Genomic DNA, 22,105 nt, shown 5'->3' on the forward strand with positions numbered 1-22,105 from the left:
AAAGATCATCTAGTTTCAACCCCCCTGCCATGGGCAGGGAAATTCTCCACTACACCAGGTTGCCCAAAGCCTCATCCAATCTGACCTTGAACACCTCCAGGGATAGGGCATCCACAACTTCTCTGGGCAACCTCTTCCAGTACCTCACCACCCTCAATATAAAGAATTTCTTTCTTATATCTAACCTAAATCTGCCCTCTTTCAGTTTAAATCCATTGCCCCTTGTCCTATCACTACACGCCCTTGTAAAAAGTCCCTCTCCAGCTTTCCTGTAGGCCCCCTTTAGGTACTGGAAAGCTGCTATAAGATCACCCCAGAGCCTTCTCTTCTCCAGGCTGAACAGCCCCAACTCTCTCAGCCTGTCTTCATAGCAGAGGTGTTCCAGCCCTCGAATCATCTTCGTGGCCCTCCTCTGGACTTGTTCCAGTAGCTCCACGTCCTTCTTGTGTTGGGGACTCCAGAGCTGAACACAGTATTCTAGGTGGGGTCTCACGAGAGCTGAGTAGAGGGGCAGAATCACTTCCCTTGACCTGCTGGCCACACTTCTTTTGATACAGCCCAGGATACGGTTGGCTTTCTGGGCTGCCAGCGCACATTGCCAGCTCATGTTGAGCTTCTCATCCACCAGCACTCCCAAATGACAAAGATAGGAGAAGTCCTGGATGCAGCCCCTATATCCAATTACACCACTGAAGATTAATCTATGGAAATGGCTGCAGCTGTACAGAAGATGTCATTGTAGGCACAATGGCAGGCTTAGATGCCGAGCTCTTACTCATGCACCACAGAAGGTGATTAGTTTCTCCACTGCACAAGTGACATAACAGAACACAACCACTTAGCCTGTGTCACAGGGACAGAAGACAGCATGCCGCAAGGACGCTGGGTGTGCTGCAGTTACCCTCGGTGTCTGGAAGCTTGATAGGCACAGCGCTGAACTGCACAACTGAGCGGCTCCATTGTCCATTCAAAAAGGTTGCTGCCTTCTGGAGCAATGATTTATCAAAAAAGCATCAGCCTCTTGCTTTGTTTTCATAAATTTTGTAATTTTCCTTGTTTTAATTTACAGTAACCTGTGACAACATACTTATTTTCATAACTCTAAAAGGTATGACAAAACACATTATTGGCTTATGAAAGTCCATGAGGTTGGAGCTTTCTTAGTGTGTTAGAACAGCACCTGTAACAATGAGGGTAAAACACTTGGCAATAGCTTAAGACTAGTAATAATAAATAGTCGAGGCAAGTGGAAGAAGGAAATCTGTCATCCTGAAAAGATAAGCCAGTAATGACAACAAAGAAGCAGAAAATACCAAGACAACAGCATTACTTTCTTACAGTGATGCTGTTTAATCTTCATGTGTGCTTCCATTGTTATGATGCTGCTTGTAGCAGACCGATGAACTGGAAAAGGTGTCTCACTCCTCTCTGCAAGAAATGTTCTGTAGCAACTATGTGCTATATAGTTAGACTTATTAAAATTACATAAAAATTCAAGCAGTTTTTCTTAGCTTAGCATTATTCACAAAATTGCAACAGCTTGAACATCAATACATAAGACAAAAAACAGTTCTGGTGTTATGCAGGTGAAACAGGAGTTCACTAAAGTGACTGCATATCTGAAGCAGCTTTATGTTTCATATTAGTGTGTCATGTTTAAATAATCTGCATGTAAACTGCTGCAAACGAAATCACAGCACTTAGAGAAAAGATTGGACAGTAATACAATGGACAGAAAATGCAACTACCTGATTTATCAGCCATCTGGTGCAGTGCAAATAGCACACATTCAGGGGAGGCTACAGTCTTCTGAGTAGTTACCACAGCAACAGGTCTGCTGAGTACACTTAAAAACTTATGCACGTGTCAGCAACCCTTTTTCTCCTCCTGTACACGTCATACACTGGGGGCTGTGAGCAGTGGCATGTCCTTCCTAGGCTGTGGATGTTTTTACTGCAGCATTTTCCATTATTCTGATTTTTAAGGAGACTTAAAACTTGAGCAGTCTTTTTTTTAGTATGACTTTAAGGAGTCCTGACTCCAAAAAAAAATCTCCCTCAATGATTAATTCATTTTCCTTATTCATTGAAGTGGTAGATAGCTGCAGGTGGGAAGGAACCTCTGATCAGAAATACTTCGAACTAAAATAAAACAGAGAAGTCCTTTTAGCTCCCGTACTTCCAAAAAGATAGGAAAAAAATATTTTCTAAAACATCGACAACTGAGTGTCTCTGTCATAAAAGAGTCCGCATTTACATAAATGGCCTTATCCACAATGTACAACTGGAAAATAGTAGTTAATAGGAAATGGGGGATAATAACAAAGCTCCAACTGTATTGTATATTTCATGCTGGTTGCATGTTATTTCTTATGTACATATTTTAATAAGGAAATGTCAACAAGAAATCACCCAGGAGTTTTTAGACTTCCTTATATTGGCTGCGGATATCAGCAGAGAAAAACTGGATGGTATGGAGAGCTATTCCCCTGCCTGTTTTCTCTGCAATTTCCCCCCCAGTGCTCCAAGCCTACCCTTAGCTTTACTCCCAGGCAGTGGTGTGACAGCAGGAGCCTGGCTGGCACCACTCCAGTATGTCCAGAGGCACCAGCACATCCCTGTGCTGCCTTCCCACAGCTGCCTGCTCCAGAAGCAAGGCGTGAAGGTTCAAAGTCAGCAGAGGTCTGGTAAAGCTTATGAATTGATGTCCTAGAGCCTATTTCACCATCCCGCCTTCACCCAGCCCCACCACTGTGTGAATGGCTGGTTATGGCTGTTTCAAAAGGGTGCCATGGTGAGCTGGACTTGGCCAGGTTAGCAATAACAGGATCCGGTATCAAATGATAGGAGTGTCGACCATTTCTGCTCCATCCGTGCTCCCATTGCAGTTTCTGCTCGTTTGTCAGCTGCAAGATGAGCACCCCATGTCCAGGAGCTTTGCTTCAGACCGAGTTTTGCAGAGCCAGAGCACTGAATTATCTCAGAGTGCAAGTCTACATCGCGATGTCCATGTGACCACGTTAAGCCTAGGTTTTAACCCAACTAATAATACTGACAATAGCAATGAGGACATGATGGCACATGAGGGCTGAAATACTGGATGCAAGTGTAAATTCTTACCTTCTGTTGCAAGAAAGGAACATTGCCAGTCTTACCTCTCTAAGTATTGTGGTCAATGTAGCTACGAGCACAATCCAGCAGGTCATAATTTTCTTTAAGCTACGATTCGTACATTAGCTGCAGCCCTATAGATTCCATACACAGAGATGGACACAGTGTCACAAAAAACCTTTTGCATTGTATTTATGGAATGAAAACCTGTTTTCTAAAGACATATCCCAGCGGATTAGAGAGACTAGAGCTAAGCTGTGCTGTTTATTCCCAGAGACACAGCAGGCCAAGCACACAAAAGAAATAGGTATTACCTAGTTTGCTACTCAGAAGAAGAGAAAGAGAAGAAGGAAACATCAGCTGCTTTACAGACATTTCAATGGCAATAAATGTAAGAGGACAGGATTGATTTAATGCTTTCAGTCTGACTCCCAGATGAGGAATCAATTATCCTGCGTCATTTAATCTCCTTAAGCAGGTCATGACAAACTAGAAATTAGAAGCATTGTATCTAATATGAAGAGCAGCTCTTAATGGTAGTTAGCATCAGCCTCAGAGTTTTTAGAGGAAAACATAACTGGGATTTGGGGAGCTCTGAAGAGTTGGCTCCACTAGATTTCCACAGTCAGATCCTAATATTTTAAAAGTGGGTTTGTTCATTGTTTACCTAATGGAAATGCAGAGCAGTTATAAGGAGAAAAAAAAAACAACAAACTCCGTTATCCCTGTGGACAAACTCCAGCCCTCCATCAGGAACATGGCCTTTAGAAACCTTGCACAAAACTACTTACCTGACATGTTTCAAAAGATCCTCTATCTTCATGGCAAATTCCTCAGCTAACCCAACCTCCTACTTCTTTTACATCATTCAAGAGATTAGAAATACCACATGGCTCCTAACTGGGTGCAACCCCTACTAAACCAGCCTGCTTTTGGAACCTTTTAGAGCCTCCTAAAAGGAAGAAACGTGATGCAGGATGCTGCTCCATCTGAATCCCCTCCAGGCTAGGAGAGATGATAATGAAGGTCCTTGTCCTTGCATATACAGATATATAGCTTCCTACTGAGCCTTTCAATTACCTTTCTTGGGTGAAACTGATGACATACTCAAGGCACAAGCATGAAAACAGAAGCAGGATAGCTAAAGAAAGATCCTTATTTTGTCAGAGTTGTTTTTCCTATGTACCAGGAGAAAACTAGGGCACAGAACATTAGCATTATGATTAACTTTCAAGAGAGGATAAAATTATCCAGGATTATACAAATATAAGCAGGTTTTGTTTGGTTTATTTCCTGTTACCAAAGATAATTCAGTGTTGAAGACAAATGACGGGTTTTGGGGTAGTGGGTTTTGGGGTTTTTTGTAGGATTTTTGCAAAAGCTCTGATGAGGCCCATGTTTTTGTGAAGCAAATTCAATACACCTATTCTGAATATTCTTTAATGGACCTTGGAAGTGTGAATTTAAACTTTGTCGTAAGAGTAAAAATCTATATAGAAGCTGGCTGAAGCAGTGGTTTCTAATCAAAGTCAGATCAGGAACCAGCCTTATGATTTGCAGTACCTACATCAGTGGCTGCCAGTGTCCATTTTTTCCCAGGAAGCAGATGTCAAAGGATCTGGGAAACAAAATATTTTGCATTTCTCACATCCCTCTGTATACTTCCACCTGCTTTCACCGGATTTCCCCTAGCTTTGCCCCTTTTCCTGGAATGTCCCAAAGCAACGAGCTTTCCCCATCCTGCTGATACCTGCCATCTGAAACCGGGATTTCTGGATCAACAGACAGAATCATAGAATGGTTAGGGTTGGAAGGGACCTCAAAGATCATCTAGTTCCAACCCCCCTGCCATGGGCAGGGAAACCCTCCACTACACCAGGTTGCCCAAAGCCTCATCCAACCTGGCCTTGAACACTTCCAGGGATAGACCACCTTGTATCTAACAGCAGAAACGACGAGGTGTGGGGAGCACATATGACAAAGACCATTGTAATTTAAAGGCTGACCTTTACCTTTTTACACTGAAGTACTCAGGAAACATGCTATGGATCATTTTTGTTCTAAACGTCATGAAGAAGAAACTATGGTAGCATTTCCTTCGATATGTACTTAACACTGCAATTTTATGCCTCTGACACATATCGTACTCACCAAAACACCTCTATACTGGGGATGCTGCTGGCAGCACAAGGACATAAGGTACTGAAAAGCAAAGATTTAAGACCCAATAATTTTGGGTTGAAAATTCCTTAATTTTCAACACTGTTTGCCTTGTCAGTTGATCTCAAAGAAGAAAACTTAAAAAAACATTTCAGACTGTAAGCATCATTCCTGCAAGCTTTGCCAAAAGCTGTCTTGTGTCACTGCATTGTGTATCAACAATTCTCAAATAAAACGAGCTCTGAAGGCTGCTTCTGTACCTACAGAAGGCAGCAACTCCCACTGTAATTGCTAGGTAGTGACTGTGAGTGACAGGCCGCAGTTCCAAAATCCATCAGTACATATTTTCCTATATAACCACAAACCAACAAGAAACATTTGAAGAAGGCTGTAAGCTGCAGGAGGAAAGCGCTCTGTTTTCAGCCCTCTCGACTTCAAGTGCTGCATTCTACGGACACACAGTGAGGGTTTGTTTCTTCAGGGAAGTACACCTGGCACTTCACATACAAGCTGGCCAAAACGATGCTGAGTGCCACCAAAGTTCCAATATTCCTCCTCCCCTCGGGGACAGGCAGCTGCCTGCCTCTCTGCTCTCCTGCAGGTAGCTGGCTGGCTCCTGCTGGCACTGCAGCAGCATGCCCGGTGGATTATTAACAAGCAGATGAAAGTGAGGTTAAGACAGGCAGTGCTTTTTCTACCTAAGAAATCCCTTCATCTTCACAGAAGTACTTTAACAATATCAAATAGTAATAAAGTTGAAGTGGCTTCTCAAATCTGTTGCTGATTCTGCACTTTTGAATTTTTTTTTCAGTTCAATTTCAGAAATTTAACACAGCTACCAAGAAAAGCACTAAGAACAAAACCCATCCACTCATCTGGCATAAACCTACACATATCACCAAATAAAGCATCTTGGTCCTGCAGCTTTAATACTCTGCTGGCATTAACAAATTAACCATGTGTTCAAAGAAAGCTGTTTTTATGAAATATTTCAAAAATCCAAGCAGAAGATAACACACATGTACATTTTGCAGCATTCACCAACTCCGAACTCCTATTTAATACAAAGGAAACAACAGCTGGCCTTTACTGAAGGCACATACTGGCATCCCATTATTTAAGCTTAACTTTTTATATATCTAGTCGGTAACCTGGGTCAAGTTTTATTTCATGCTTTTATGCTTTTATTCCCCAGCCACATGTTTGGAGAACATGCTAAATACTGTGAACAATCATCTAAAACTCCAACAGACCCAATGCAAGTCTCAGTTCTGCTCTTCCCAGCATCCCACACATGGTATTTCCCCTTTGGTTGGTTTGGTATCTGCCAGTTCCCACATCCCAGGCAAGACTGCCTTAAGGGTCAACTTCATATCCTATTAGCTGTCCTCGGCCTAGGACGTGCTAATTGCCTAGGCTCCCCACACAGTCAATGAAGAAAGACAGGAAACTATTTGATAAGGCAACTATACCAAAACAACATGAACAACCTACATATGAGGAGTTGCCCCCAGGTGCATAGTGCTTTGGTGACTGTAGAGAAAAATCAAGACACCCAGCATAGAACATGCAAGCAACCTTGGGAGAGCCAAATTCCGGCAAGCTTAATTTTCATAAGTGATGAGAAAAAAATATCAATATGCAAAATTATGACCAGTAAGAAGAGCTAAATAGATAATGATTCTTCATTACTTCCTCAATACAAGAATCAGGACAGGCAACAAGCCTAAAAAAAAAGGGAAATATTTTCCTGCGCTATTCTACTGTGAAATTCAGTGCCATAGAACATTATGGAAGCAAAAGTATAAATGGGTTCAAGAAAACTAGATGGCTTTGTTGAGGAAAAAGACCCTAAGGTTACTGAAAACAAAATACGTGACCACAACTCCGTATCACATAGGTGATCAGCCACAAAATACCAGATGCTGGAAGAAAAACAAAACACCCCACCACCGCATGCCTTCGCTTGCACTTTTTTCCCCCAGAACAGTCACTATTGACAGCAATCTGTGATGTCCATATGCAGCTGAACTCTGTATTCCAATACTTACTTGCAACACTAGGTGGCAGGGAAAACGTCGACGGCATTGAGAACCTTGAAAGTAGAGTCTCACTTAGCAATAGTTAAGGATTAGTGCAACGCAGCCATCTCAGTTTCTTACAGCTGGATTTGCTTTGTGTCCCTATATAGCCTTGAGCAACATTTTTCAAGTGAAATACTGTGTTCACAGACCCATATGTTGGTGGTGCCAGAACACAAGCTAATTCCTTCAATGAGATACATTGCCCTCTCATTTAAGAAGCCACAGACAATTGCAAAACATTGCTTCCTCTCCAGAAACAGTTCAAACACACACAAAATGGAGTTGAAATCCTTACAGTCTCCACCTCTGTAAAGACACAGCACTGTAACATTTACCTTGTGCCTCTATTTTTCTAAAAAGTCACTTTATTATTTAAAATTCACATCACTTGTGTGTTACTTGTGAAAATGCTGCAAAGGGGCAATGACAAAAAGTTTTGCAACTCAGGCAGTTGCAAAGCAAGCATGCCAATGCAAACGGTTCTTCAGGCAACACTGATCCTCCTGTCAGCTTCCCCTTCTGCAAATGAGCAAAACGTTACAAATAGGAAGTTTTTCCCCCAAGATCTCCCTCAAAACTTGCGAGCAGAAAGGTATGATCTTTCTTTATGAATGCAAGCTCCAAGTTTCAAAACAAACCTGTGAGCATATGTAAAGGACACCACCTCTGCACTGCAGCAAACTTGCTATTTTCTAAATTACAGACATTTCCTAGAATATTGCTGACACGAAAAGTGAAAGTCTGACATTTGACGCCTACTTTGTTCACATAATTTAAAGAAAAATGCAGACAATTATTGGCATGGTTGGTAACACTCTCCCTTTAGAAGGGCAAAATCAGCACAGGGTAGTCATTCTTCTTATTCAGCTTTGTATCAGTTTCTCAGCTGCAAAAAGAGATGCTGATGCCTTCTAGTACAGCTTTTAAAAATCTGCAGAAAAAAGAGCACACTGCTTTTCAAGCCGTGACACACAAGAAGGAAGGTCAAGTAATTAAGCCACAGACTAGAAGTTACACATAAAGGAGTCACTGAAAGTGATCTTAACACACAAACAAATCACAGGAAGGCACTGAACTGGATTTTGATTTTCACAATGTTTGTTAACTGGACAGTTTGTTTCATTTCTGAAAAATAAGTTAATACAAAATTTTAAAAACACTGATGTGCAAGTCTGCTGCATAAAAGGAGGTACATTTTCACACTTTAAAATAGCTTAAAACATTCGTACATAATGAACAGAAATTCTTTTATATAAACAAAGAGCGTTTCTTTGCCAACAGCAGCTGTCAACTCCAAAACACAGAATTAAGACAAGAGAATCAGACAGTCTAAGTAACTGCCATTTGTGTCAAAAAAATTATGCCACCCTTTTCTACAGCTCATCATGCTTGTACGTAAATTCCCTTGCAGATATAAACCCATCACTGTCTTCATCTTCTTTATCAAAGATGTCTTCAACCAAAGCATCATGCTGGGTGTCGTTTACCACTGCTCCATGCTTTTCAAATTCTTTCTTCAAGTAAATTTTCACCTATTAGACAAAAGGTGAAAGTAAATGTTTTTAGGCTGCTGAAAGAATTGATTACTGTAGCATAAGAGAGGACCATTATGTTCAGGATGGTGGTATCAGACAATAGATACCTTCCAATGCCACTGTCAGAATAATACTTGTCTGACTGATCCTGCAGCCCTGTTCAGTGATGTTCAGCCCTCTTTAGTAATATCAGCAACAGTAAAGCTAGCAAATCAGTTGCCATACCTTTATGGTATCTCACTGAAAAATGAGTCAGGAAAACCTGTCATCTGATGCCTATACAGTAAAGTATAAATAGCTAGGCAGAAGTTATTAGCTACCAATTGATCAGAGACTCAAACAGGTTTTTCGCATCCCAGCACATTGACAAACCAGTAGATGTAAACAGCCACGCCAAATACATACAGAAATCTGTCCACAATCTCAGTGTTTGCTAGAACTAGATTAATAAAGATTTATTTCTAGACATCTCAAAATTTTGAAGGACAAAGATTCAAGGTAGACTTTAAACAGACTAGTGGAACAGTTGTTTACACTAAGCTAGTCACTAATGGTAAGCAGCGTTTCGAACAACATCAGATTTTTTTACCGAGCTTAACTGTTGAGATACGAAGTGTTCTAAATTGCAGAGCCTTCTACTAGAATATCAATACCAACATGTCCACCTGTTCAACAGATACTACTTGTGTAAAAACAACTGTAACAGTGGACTGTTAACAGCAAGATAAATGGGCCATGTCTCAGGTCTGTTTTATTCATTTCACATTCTGGTATTTGTTAGGGTCATTGCTCACCTTTCTAAAACACAGACATTGGACACCCTGACACTGCCTGATGCAAAGTACCAAAGATTAGTCTTTTGGATCCTGCAAGCTGTACCAGTCCCTGATCAAAAACAACTCAGTGGTTTATCCTAACTTCTCTTGGATGACTTTTGCACACCAGAAAAGCAGAAGACTGAAAGAGGCAAAGATGAATAATGCTGAATACATGTCCTTCAGACAGTGAATGCTATGAAACAGGAGTGCCCTACAGCAGAAAAAATTCTAATTCCAGTTTATTAGTAAATCAGCAACTAACTCTAAAAAGCCCTGAAGTCTGGTTTTATTTTTAAGATGTTTTACTTCATCCAACTCTCCTATAGGCACAGGACACACATGGGTCAAGCTTATGCCTCAGTTTACGGAGGCCGCTTTTGAACCCCCAGTCCAGCAGTTCCACTGAGATCCAAGGCTCAGCATGGTGCAGCATAGATGTGCATCCTTGGCTTAGTTGTACTGAAAAATCTATTGTTAATGCATAAGGAAGTATGTGAGCTGAAGCCATGCAAGAAAGGCAAAGCATAGACAGGAACTTAATTGTTGAGCCAGGAATAGTAGTTCACAAGCTTTCAGCAGGAAAGATGTCAATATGAAAAGGCATAAAACTCCAAAGGAAAAAAAAAGCAGAGAATTGCAAGGCAGCAACGCTGAAAGTCATCTCCAGGGAAGAACAGAGACTCGCCCTTTCTCACGTGGCTAATAATCACTTGGCCAGCAATGACATTTTAGGTGTCTTACCATCAATGATGAGCATATCAGTTCAGTAGTTATGCTCACAACTCATTAGTCCTAGTTACCCATACTGTGCATTGCCCAATTAATAATTGCCTTAAGCACTCTTAGTGTGTATTCTGGTTGCAGAGTTGCCCTGTGCACAGTAGTAGCTAAAATCTAATTTGTTGTTTAGATACTTCCCTAACAGGATCGAGTTAAACTTATTTTTCCCTTTCCAGTGTCCTATCCCGTTAGGTTTGATCACAAGAAGGGTAACCCACTCACCTCTTGCTTGGATAATTTCCAGTCATCATTAAGATCCATCTCTTGGAATGACTCATGAGACCTTGGTCCATTCCTAATTTCTAGAAGGTCAATGTTGAAAATCAATGTACTCTCAGGTGGAATTTTTCCTGCCCAAAACGATAAACACGGAGAAAAATTAAAAACAACTACATATTCAGTGTCATACAAAAGCTGTCATGCATCACAGCAATGTTCCAGTAATCCTACTACTTTGAAAGCATCCTGCAACTTCAACTAACACGGATAAGTATCTGTACAGTGATAACTGTAACTATTTCAGACTGTAGCCTGGACCCTGAGCAGCCCTTACAGCATATACGCAATTTTAGATGCAACTAGTTTTGCTGGAGACTAGTACAAGCTGATGTGAGCTCATATTCAGCAATCATCATCGCAGGTTTATCAGACAATGTTTTTGAATCTTTTTTCATGGCCAGAGCCAGATAAAGTGGGAAACAGTGAAGGAGACTGTACAGCCAGCAGGCAGCCACTACTTCAACATACAGCCAAGACTGATGGACAGAGTAGCAAGAAGGGAGAGTTCAGTCCTCATGATACAACATAACCCCACCAAGTCTCCAAATTCCTCTCCGCTGACAACTGACACCTTGCACGGGCTATTCTGCAGCTGGAAAAACTCTTCTTGCAGAGAAAGAGAGAAGGGCAGCAATGCTGTCAGTATCCCATAGCTGTCTCTGGACTGCTGCACAAAGCACTGAGCTACTTCCAAACACATAACAGAAACTAAGTATATAAACCTGCTCAAGAGACACGTGTTGGCATTGTGCCATTTTTGATGCAGGTGAAGAGTCTGGTAATTTCCTAATAGTGCCAAAGACCATTCCCGCCATGCCACCACCCCTCAAGGACTTCAGTTTATCAGGCACTGGCTTTTACAGTGATGTGATGTGCCTTCATGCTGATGGCTGAAGCTACTGTCAAAGACCTTTTAGCACACCACTTTGCACCTTATATATAGTGAGGCTGAAGAGGACTAAATATATTTCTATACTGAATAGCTGCATCCCCCCCAAAAAATTCCTGTGTCTTGAGAAGATAGGGTAAGAAGAAGGGAATTAGGGAAGAACTAATTCACATCTACTATTATGGAGCTATGGTGCTAAATACACCATACGCTGCAGCAACAAACAGGCTTGTAGATTTCTAGGATGAATAAACGTGCAGAAACTTCTGGAAACACAGGGCACAGTTGCCTGCTGAGAGTTTGGAACACAGGTAATTTTTCTGAGTGTTACAGAAACAGGCATCTGACTCATCATTCAAGTCAGACAGCATGCAAGGTGGGAGGCTAGTGAAATCATGTGCATTCAGAGGAAAGCATGAAGAGAGTGGAATTGTTCTGTCTTCAAGGGCATCATTTGAAAATAGCAACATAATTATGTTCAAATACTTCAAAGGTTTCTTAAAGCAAGTAATTTCTTACAGCAGTTCAGTGTTTACTTGTTCAACCTTCTTGCACTGAAGACAGGTGAGGCTTGCAAGTCTTTGAAGAACAACCGTAGTGCTTTACATATTAATCAAGGCAATTAGGCCTGTGATGACTGCACGAGTACTGCAGCGTTTAATCTCTTTTTGTGGGGAAAAAAAAGATTACAGTTGTGCCCCGCATACAGTCAACTAACTGACCACCACAAGTTTCCTGTTCTCTACTAGAAACATGATTACTTCTAATACCATCTCTTGAACCCCACAGCAAGGTTTCTAGAATTTTTCTAATGTTTTAAAAGGATACTTTCAAGAAAGGAGGGTACACAGTACGCTGCATGTATGGAGTATTACTTTACATGGAGTAATATGGAGTATTACTTAGTCTATGTTCAGCCCTACTTGCCAGAAGATACAATACTCCTCATTCCTGTAACAGTTTCAGATTAATGGGAAAGGACAGTAGTAGGAAGGATTGTATGTTCCAAGACATTTATCTTTTCTGCTTTGAAACCTTGCATTACCTTAGGTCATTTGTGATAACTGTTGTCATAACAAAATATTCCTAGTAATTGTTCAAAAAAGTTGACTAAACCAAACCCCAATAAAGCAGAAAAAGTAACTTTTCTGCATCCTTCAAGCTGTCACTCATTTAACTTCAAATTCCACATCTGGCCCTCTCATTAACATAGAAATCCGAAAAATTTTGAAAGGAAAACCCCCAATCCCATCAGTAGTAGATAGCTTGAGAAAACACTACAAACAACGCTTTTATCTGTCTGTACACCATTCAATACATTTTCAGTAGATGCCAGCATGACTGCCCATGTATCTGCATATCTTACTGTGGATAACAAGGACCACTGCCCTAACTGAAAATAGCTAAAAGAGGGAAAGAATTAAGTGTCCCTGTATGGAGAAATAAATGGTGACTTTTCACTGTATCAGCCAAGAACTGGTTGGGCAGCAGTCCAGGGAGTTTATCTTAGAGTTCTAGAAGAAACCTGCAAGCAAGAACGAGGCTTGCACATGCACATTCATGAAGTATTACCACAAATAGACGTAACAGCCAAAAAGCCAACTGTTACCTAAGCAACCACTTCCAGCTTGACTGTAAAAAGGAGGAAAAAAAGGAGGGCACTGTTGAGTACAGCACTAACAGAAAAGACACTTAGAACATCCAGTGCTGCAGCTACCATCAATTCATGTTTTCCGGCATTCACTATGTAACCACTTAATGGTTATTTCCACTGAAAACAAGCCTGTGAGAAAGAGCACCTGACTCCATCGATTTTTCTTATTTAATGGAATCAGTCTGGAAAACCTGAAAGCTTCCTAACCTCTTAGGCCAAGAATAACAACAAAATACAGAGATTAAAAACAACTAAAGTAAGGGAAGGACTTCAGATGTTTTACCTTTCCCTTCTTTCCCATAAGCAAGGGCTGGTGGAATAGTTAGCTTCCGCTTCTCTCCCACACACATGTCCTTCAAACCTTTGTCCCAGCCTTTGATAGCTTCCCTTATGCCAAGTGTAAACCACATAGGTTGACCATTGTTATGCTTGTGACTGGAAAAGAACGGAATAAAACAGTCTTCAGACAGCAAGTTCCATAAAAGCTACATGGAGCAGATGGAATATGCTCACAGCATAGATCTATAATTAAAAACACACCACTATTTGGCACCTTGGCATTTCTTAAATGAAACACCTAGACTTTTAAAATCCTTAAAACTTATGCCTTGCATGACAGGGTTCCTTAAGAAGTGGAAAGAAATAAACCAACATCTACACAGTGTGTTTATGACAACGCTGAGCAACCCGGATCCTCACCTTCATTTCCCTGATCACCTATTTCCACTTTGAAACTGATCAGACTAGAAAGGCATTTCTACTTAATCTACATTCAAGGCCATGCATATTTTTTGGTAAATTGCAAATCAAAAACCATCTTGGTCATGATTACAATATACCTTATAAGATGCTTTTAGAATCGGCCACACCTCTTCCAAAAAAGCCATTAAGTAAAAAAACTAACCATACAACAGATAGTCTAGAAAAACAGAAATAAACGCATGCAAAACATGCACGTTTAAAAATAGGCAGACAAGACCCTTTTCCAAATTAACCAGGTGGCACATCAGGACTATTTTCACTCTCCCGACAAGGTATTTTAAAAGCTCGATTTACTAGTCATGCAGGAAAGGTGCTTAAAAAGAAAACAGAGCACTTACAGAAGTTAGTCAGGAGCAGAAACTTAAGAGTGTCACTAGAACTCCTTTTAGAGAGGCAGGTTAACTACAAGAGAAAATTAGTGAGATTTTAGTTTAAATAGTCTGCAAGAGCATAAACATGCAAAACATTGAGTTTTTTTTAAATATGTCCCACAAAAGCAGACTTCAGACACAGCCTACAGATATTTCAGCGTTTTGCCGTCTCCAACTATTAACACTTCGTTGATGTTTTACAGGAAAAGCAACATCAGCAAGTCGTTGAAGGCTCTTAGCAGACTCCTTTGAATTTTTGGGTCTTCCTCCTACTTGCATTACTGTGGCTCTAGTATGTTGATTTGTCTGGTCGGAGGCAGGTGAGGAACATGGTGTTTCAGAAATGAAAAGCTGTCATTGTGCTGCCAGTAGTGGAAGGATATATATAACTTATTTGAAAAAAAAAAATAGAGGCAGGCTTCTCCCCTAGAAGTTTGCTTTAGAATGAGATCATATGCCAAAACTTGTGTCTAAATTGCAGAAGAGTATTTGTATTATCTCTGTCTTTTAACAAATGCCACATGGCTATGCTTTCTACAGACTAACCAGGAAAAAACGCGCTAAGTAAGATTTATTTTATAGCCTCGATCTGGCAAAGGGAAAGGAGACATGCTTTACTGTTGGTGTTCCTCTTAAATAGCATTGTGAGCAAGCGCTTCCTAAACTGTCAAAGTATAGAAGCAAATTAAACTTTATTAAAATAGGTGGCAATGAAAAAGGTCTCACTGCCAAGTTTGTGCAGCGTTATTTAAGCTATTTTAATTTAATAACAAATAAAATCTAGGCCATGGTATGAACAGGCACGCATTGCTTTTGTATCCTTGCGCATAAGTAAATGCAAGCTTTGGGCGTTTTGGGAGGGAGGGTTATTGTAAAAAAATAAAAAACCACCCACCCTCAACAACACACTCCCCACAGAGCTACTTCCCGCGTGGGTTGCGGGCCACTGTGAGGGGTCCAGATTCAGGAAAGCACTGCCAGACGAGATCACGTACTCCAAAATACATACAAAGACACACACATAAGTATTTCCTCGCGCAAGCTCACCCACCGGCCCGCTGTAAGGCGGGCCGCCCCGAGGCGAGCTACTTACGTGGAGTGAAACATGGAGCCATCCCTCTCCAAGTAGCCCTCGTAGTGAACCAGCATCATGTCCCCCCACTTAGTCCTCCTGTGGCAGATGAACGGCTTCTGCAGCACCTCCACCTTCACGTCAGCCGCGGGAATCAGCGCCGCGGCCGCGCAGCTCAGTGCCGCGCCCAACAGGGCGGCCCGCAGTGCCGCCGCCATCGCTGCCCCACAGCCGAGGCCCCAGAGCAGCCACCTCACCGCCGCCGGGCTGCCATCCCGCGCTCCTCGCCTACGAGCCGAGCGGCTCCGGCCAGGGCAGGGCCCGCTGCGCGGCCCCTCTCGCCCGCTCAGCAGACGTGGCAACGGCCCCCGCAGCCGGCAGCTCCCGGCTTCCGACAAGCGGAGACCAACAGCGCACCCTCTAATTGGCTCGCCTCAGCAGAAGTAGCTGACCATTGGGGCACGCGCCTGTCCGTCCCTCAGCTTGTCCAATCGGCAGCAGACCTCCGTGGGAGGGGCGCTGAGGGTGGAAGGGGTGGGCGGGACTCGCCGCTCCGGGAAGCGAACGTTAGGGATCTGGGGAGCGCCGCGGAACGCTCACACAATAGAGCCGGCTCCTGCCGGCCGCTGATTGGGCGGCGCTCTCACCGAAGCCGCATTTCGATTGGCTGAGGAAGGCCACCTGCTTTGGGCGGTCTGCGCCTGCCCCCCCATTCTGTCATCCTGTCTCCTGTCGGTCACGTGGGTTGCGATTCCTGGAACTGTTTGCGCCTCCGTAGCGCTTCAGGGCTGTTCTTTGGGTGTACGGCAGCGGCGCGTTCTGCGCTAGGAGCGTGGCGGCGGTGGGCAGGCTCGGCGGTGGGGGCCGGGCCGGGCCGGGCAGGGCGGGCGGCGCCCCGCTATGGCCCTGGGTGCCGGCGGCGCGGCGGGGCGAGGGGGACGGCGGCGGCGGGCGGCGTGACTCCGCCGGGGGGCGGCCGCACTGCATGGGGGCGGGGGCCGGCCGCCATGGAGGGGGTGCTGTACAAGTGGACCAACTACCTGAGTGGTGAGTTGTTGCCAGTCCTCAGCCTCTGCGCGGGGCGGACTTCCCTAGCGGGAAGTAGAGACCAGTGCCGTCATCTTCTTTTATATATATATTTATATATATGTTATTTTTTTAAATACAGGTGTATCCATATATGTGTTGTGTGTATATATGTACTTGCTGAGTCTGGATCAGCGCTGCTCCCTGACCCCATCGTGCAGGGGACCAGCTCCTGCTCACGCTGGTTTTCCAGCTGCGCTGCCACATTGGCACCGTCCAGCGCTGGAGGAGGCGTTTAAGCCATCCGTGGGTGCCAGCCCGCGTCCAGGGTGTCCCTTGTCCTCCCTGGGGTTGTGAGTTGGAGTTTGGGGTTATTTTGGATGTGGTAGGTCATAGTCGTCAGCGAACTTCCCTGTTCTCTGTGCCTCTGTGAAACTTTTATTGCTTTTATTGAGTCTCTTCGGGGAGTCGGGGGAATCCCAAACCTGGGAGGAAGAGGTATCGGCATTAAATCACACTTGGGGGATTTGAATGAAAATGCATGCAAAAAGAGAAAAAAAAAAACAAACAAGGGACTGTCCTGTTAGCACTAGGCCCAGATTTGAATTTTTTGGGGTGTTCCCATTCCATGGGATGCTTGACTTCTGTAACAGACTGGAAGCATCCGTGTGTGGCCAGGGTTTCCTCAGCGGAGGTAAAAGGTGGTGGGGTCAGAAACACTGCAGAGGCAGGAGGGGTCCGGTGTCACCCCTGTTCCTGTGGGGTGTCCACTGCCGGACGCGTTGGAGTCGGGGATGGCATGTCATTTGGGATGCGTGGATGGGGTCTTGCCTGGTGCAAACCTCTCTGTGGTTTGTTGAAACAGTTTGGAAACTTGATGGTCAGAGAAAAATAACCACGACCTTGACATTGCCAGGTGTAAGTTTTGCTCCGGAGCGTAGGCAGGAGGGCCGCCTTCCTGCTTGAATTTTTTTCAGAAAGCCTGGAACAGCTGCACCTCTCTGGTTAGTTGGGAAAGTGTAGGAGATCAAAATGAGACAAAGAAAAAGCTGAAGCACAAGCAAGTGATGAATTCATGTGGCAGGGGGATGGGGGGGGAGTGGTGCCTGAGGCTGGATTTATTGGTGTGCTGGAAGATTGCTGCGGCTTTTCCCCTTTAGGCAATAGGTGTTCTGAGAGGGGAATCAAAAATTGTCTGGTCTCAGTGAATAGGCATGGATTTTTTTTTTAATTATTTTTGAATGCTCTTGAATTGCGGAATGTGTGGCAGTAGGAGCAGCCATGCTTGGCTTTTCCATTTGGATTGCAGAACTCGGGCAGTGTTATTAGTCCTTTCCCTGTAATAAAAAAGTCCATGGTTCAATTGACTTAAGTTTTATGTGTTTGTTTTTCTTTGCATTGCTTAGATGCTGGGGTGTATTCGGAACCCTGGTGCTTGTTGTTGTGCCATGAGATCTAGGCAGTGAGCGTCTGTGGGAACCAGTACGCGTGTAGATGACTGACTGGCATTGGGGATTGTAGCATTTGTGCCTGAGTGTAGATGTGGTAGTTTCAGCTGGGCTTGTCTTCTCTTTTGATGGTGAGGTGGAGACTAAGAACCAGAAATACTCCAGTTCCATCAAAATTGTTTTGTTTTTTTTTGCTAGTCACATTGATATGCGCTTTCAACCAAATGACCCTTCATGAAGAAGGACGATGCTTTCCAGACTGAAGGAATCTCTTTTCCTTGGATGCATGAGATTTACCCCAGCTGAAAGCTAGATGGTTTTTGTTCTTAATAGAGAGAAAAATCAGTGATGGAGGGTTGAAACATCTCTCCGATTTCTTTGCTGAAACTTGACTCTGCTAGTAAGTATGGTGATCAAGGTCACTTCCATGCCTTTTCTTAGATGGCCTGTCCGGTGTGTGTTTGAGAACAGTAAATTTGCTGTTCTGCAAGCTAACTAGGCTTACATGTGCTTTTTTTTTTTTTGGCATAAAATGAAGAATTCCCACCCTGAAGACATTAAGTTATAAATTTATGTGATGATGCGAAAAAGTATCATGCTGGAATGTGGCCTTTGTCATAGCAGTAGCACAGAGCTGGGGAGTGTGAGACAGGAAAGCCTTCTTTTGGGGATTAAGGGAAAAAAGGGGGTTCAACAGGTTATCCAGAACAGTATTTCTGTCAGTATTCTGCTTTTCCTCTTGCTCAAGGTTAACTACTCTGCTGCTGCGTGATGTAAATGATGTATGCAAAAAGTCAGGAGAACATGTGTCGGTGTATGCCTGTGTTAGTGACACGGTGCTGATGTAAACATACACAGAGGGTATCTTACACCCTTTTGTCCTCATAATGAGGAACACACCCTTGTTTCACACAGAGAGGAGATAAGACCTTGACTGAAGAACAAGCTTACAACTGTAGAAAAGGAGAACTGCTTTCCCTTCTTGCTGTGAGACGGGAGCTGATGGAGTTTGTGTGTAATTGAGTCTTTTCTGGGACTTCTGGTTTTATAACGTCTTCTGTTGTCGCCATAATGAGAGGTCAGGTCCACATCAACCTATTTCCCCCCAGCTCTTGGGCAGGGAGCTAGCTCTCTGTTGCAAATTAACATCGTTATTGATAGCAAGAACATTTCAGAAGTAGGAAACTTCTTGGCTTTCTGTGGACAAAGGGCAAAGAAAGCACAGCGTGATTGCCAGCAACTAAGAGACAGATTAGCTTGCCTTACTTCTCAAACAAGTTATCTTGTTTTATAATAAATGCACTTGTTTGCTTTATATTGATTAGGATAAGTTGAATTAGTGTTAGTTGGTTTCTGCTTGGAGATAGGGTTTTTCCTCTGGTGTTGGTCCTGTGCTCATGCTGTGGTTTCTATATGCAGCAGTTCCAGTGCTGCCTCTGAAGTCTCTTGAGTTTAGAGAACAAAGATTTTAGAGTTTTTCTCTCCCCTAATGCAATGGCCACCAGATAGTGATTTCTTAATGTGATATTTTTATTTGAGTTCAAGTGAAGTGTGCCAACTTTGGATCAGATACGCATGTACACAGGTCTGGCCTATGAAAATCCACTTGGGATCTTGTGTTTGCAGTAAGTGTGTCCTGAGATTGCTCTTGTCTATGCTTCCCTCACTAAATTGTTGAAACCTTAAGGGAGCAGGGAACTTCACAAGCAGAATGACCGCTGGCATGTAAAGAGTGATAGTGCTTTTTCACTTGGGCAAATACATGATGCCTCTGCAAACTTCAAATTATTAATGCTCAAAACCCACAGCTGGATGACTTAAATCATGCAGGCGTGTAAGTTGGCCTCAGCTGAGCCAAAAAAAGCATGTAACTTGATCTTAAAGAATTCCTAGATTTCATCCTTTGCCAAAACTCTCTATCTAATGCTAGCATTGCTTGTTAAAGCTTGTGGAGGCTAGGGATGGGCTTACAGTATGGATAAAGGGCCTATAACTCTTATTTCAGTACTGCTTACTGAGTTGGGGTGACAAAAAGCATCACCTTACACCTTTCCTATAGCTCCTTGGTCTGTTGTGCTGCTGCTGCCTGTGGTCCTGGCTGAGCACAAAGCATTCTGGCCTGGACAGCATCACAGCCAGATCCTGGCTGCAGCGTTGTGGCAGGACTGATCTCAAACCAGGGGATGCTGCTTCTGGGATAGAGAAAGGAGAGAGCGGCGGTGAACTGCACCCAAAGGCTGCTCTTTGCTGTTTGGAAATGGTCTCCCACCGAACTCTCCGACTGAACTCGACCTGCAGTTCATGCTTGTTGTTAAGCATATCTTCTGATTAATAAAAGAAATTGCTTTAGTCTTTGGAGATTACCTTGTGGAAATAACCTGTGATTTTGATTTCTCACCAGGCTTGTAGAATAAGTAAACTATCACTTACCCTCAGGGAAACCGAGTGTGGGTTTGAGGAACACCTTCCTTCAGTGGTATGTGTAAAAGCTCAGCTCTTTCAGTTGATTTTTCTGCCGAAATTCGATTCAGTTCAGATCTTCAGCATAAGGCATGCCTTACCTGGGATCACTGGTCACAGGCAGGATTGCCACTGACTCTGGAAAGGTGGTGTGTATCAGCTCTTGGCGTGGGGATCAAAGGCAGCTTCATCATTAGAAAGAAAAATGCTGACTGCCTCCACTGACTCACCTGGTATTCCCTGTATGCTCCCTGAAACGGCTTTGATCACTTTTCTTCACAAAGCTAAACTTTTCCTGGTATTTAAATATTCGCTTCCTTAATAGTGCTGAGTAACTTTAGCCCTAACTAATTCATCTTCCTCAAGGCGTGACACCCTCGCATTCATGCCATCATGAGTGACGCTGCATCATACCACATACCGTAGTTTGCTCTCCCCACCTTCCTGTCTGTAATCATCCACTCTCATTTTATTGTTGTGCTCTGAATTCTTTTCAGTTTATCCCGAAATGCCAAGAGCCAGCACCAAGCAGTAAATTTCAGCTTTCACATAAAACTTTAAATTACTCTTCTTTCTAATGATTCAGAATTCCTTTACAAACTTGAAGAAACTTGGAGAGAGAGCTCAAGAAAATGTGAAAGAGCATTAGTTTTTATAGCTTGAATCTGGATTCACATGATATTGCTTAGAGTGAGTCTTTGTTTTAGGAGTTTAATTTAAGAAACCTGACCTTTTAGGATGGGAGACACGTACACCTCCAGTTGATACCAAACTCTGGAAATAAGGTCCTCTGTTTCCAGAGATGGAGGAATTAATTGAAAACTTCACACTTAGATAAATATTTGGTTCTAAAAAGCTTTTGTTTATAATTTTTCCCCCTTCTTTTTAGCCTCTGGGTGTAGTCCAAGTTCTGATTGTATAAAATGAGAAGTCTGGCTTTTGTGGGAGTGGACCTAGACAGCTGAGGTTTCTCTTACCTTCAGGGTGACCGTCTGCCCAGTGTAACTGACCGTAGCTGCTCTCAGAGACCAGATGTTGGTTTGGATGGATGACTGCATCTCACCCAGTCCTGGCTATACATCTCAGGATGCTTCAGGGTCTAGTTACTTCATTCTCTTTGGATTTGGCATAATTACGTTTGTGTGGTTTGACCTTCTTTCTCCTCTCTCTCTTCCCTTCCTCCTCTTTTTTCTTCATGCAGCAATCTTGCTTTTGTCATACCTTTTTGGAATTGAGTAATGTGCTCGCAGCAGAAAAGTTTGATGAGGCTGCAGGAGTGGAAAGCGGTGTCCCCTGTCTCCTCCGTAGGTGTCAGAGCAATGCTGCAGAGCCTGCGTGGCAGTGCAGTGTTCCCTACCAGGTATGCTGCAGTACCGGTGCCTCTGCCTCAGTCCTGCACTGAAACAAATAAGTGATCTTGGGGAATGGCTGGGTAGGACAGAAATGAAAGGTATGGCAGAGTGATGATGAAGAGATAACCACCATGTGGTATCTGTATGTGTTTACATAAATTCGTTGGATTGGCTCAGTCTGGCTTGATAACCACCCCAGGGGTCAGAGAGAGGAGCTGCTAGCTTGCTGGGGCTGGGAAGTATAAACAGAGGAGGGAAACTCCTGGGAGCTTTGAATGACTTGAATTAGTGTGTCTGAGCAGTTC

At 43.2% G+C, this 22,105-nt stretch overlaps 2 protein-coding genes across 2 annotated transcripts in view; one reads left to right on the plus strand and one right to left on the minus strand.

Moving 5' to 3' along the window:
* Positions 1-7,428: 7,428 nt before the first annotated feature.
* On the minus strand, positions 7,429-15,738 carry FKBP14 (FKBP prolyl isomerase 14). Its single transcript, XM_009982983.2, has 4 exons — positions 15,536-15,738; positions 13,593-13,744; positions 10,710-10,837; positions 7,429-8,886 (listed from the first exon to the last, which is right to left on the minus strand). The coding sequence occupies exons 1-4, from the start codon at positions 15,730-15,732 to the stop codon at positions 8,728-8,730; spliced, it is 636 nt and encodes a 211-aa protein (XP_009981285.2). The 5' UTR covers positions 15,733-15,738; the 3' UTR covers positions 7,429-8,727.
* A 791-nt stretch (positions 15,739-16,529) lies between these two features.
* PLEKHA8 (pleckstrin homology domain containing A8) overlaps positions 16,530-22,105 on the plus strand; it is a 30,409-nt gene continuing 24,833 nt past the window's right edge. The window contains exon 1 of the mRNA XM_086614434.1: positions 16,530-16,561. The gene's annotated coding sequence lies outside the window, so the exon portion shown is untranslated. The remainder of the gene's footprint in view (positions 16,562-22,105) is intronic.

The sequence above is a fragment of the Tauraco erythrolophus genome, chromosome 7 (genome assembly GCF_009769465.1).
Source record: "Tauraco erythrolophus isolate bTauEry1 chromosome 7, bTauEry1.pri, whole genome shotgun sequence".
Taxonomy (NCBI): domain Eukaryota; kingdom Metazoa; phylum Chordata; class Aves; order Musophagiformes; family Musophagidae; genus Tauraco; species Tauraco erythrolophus.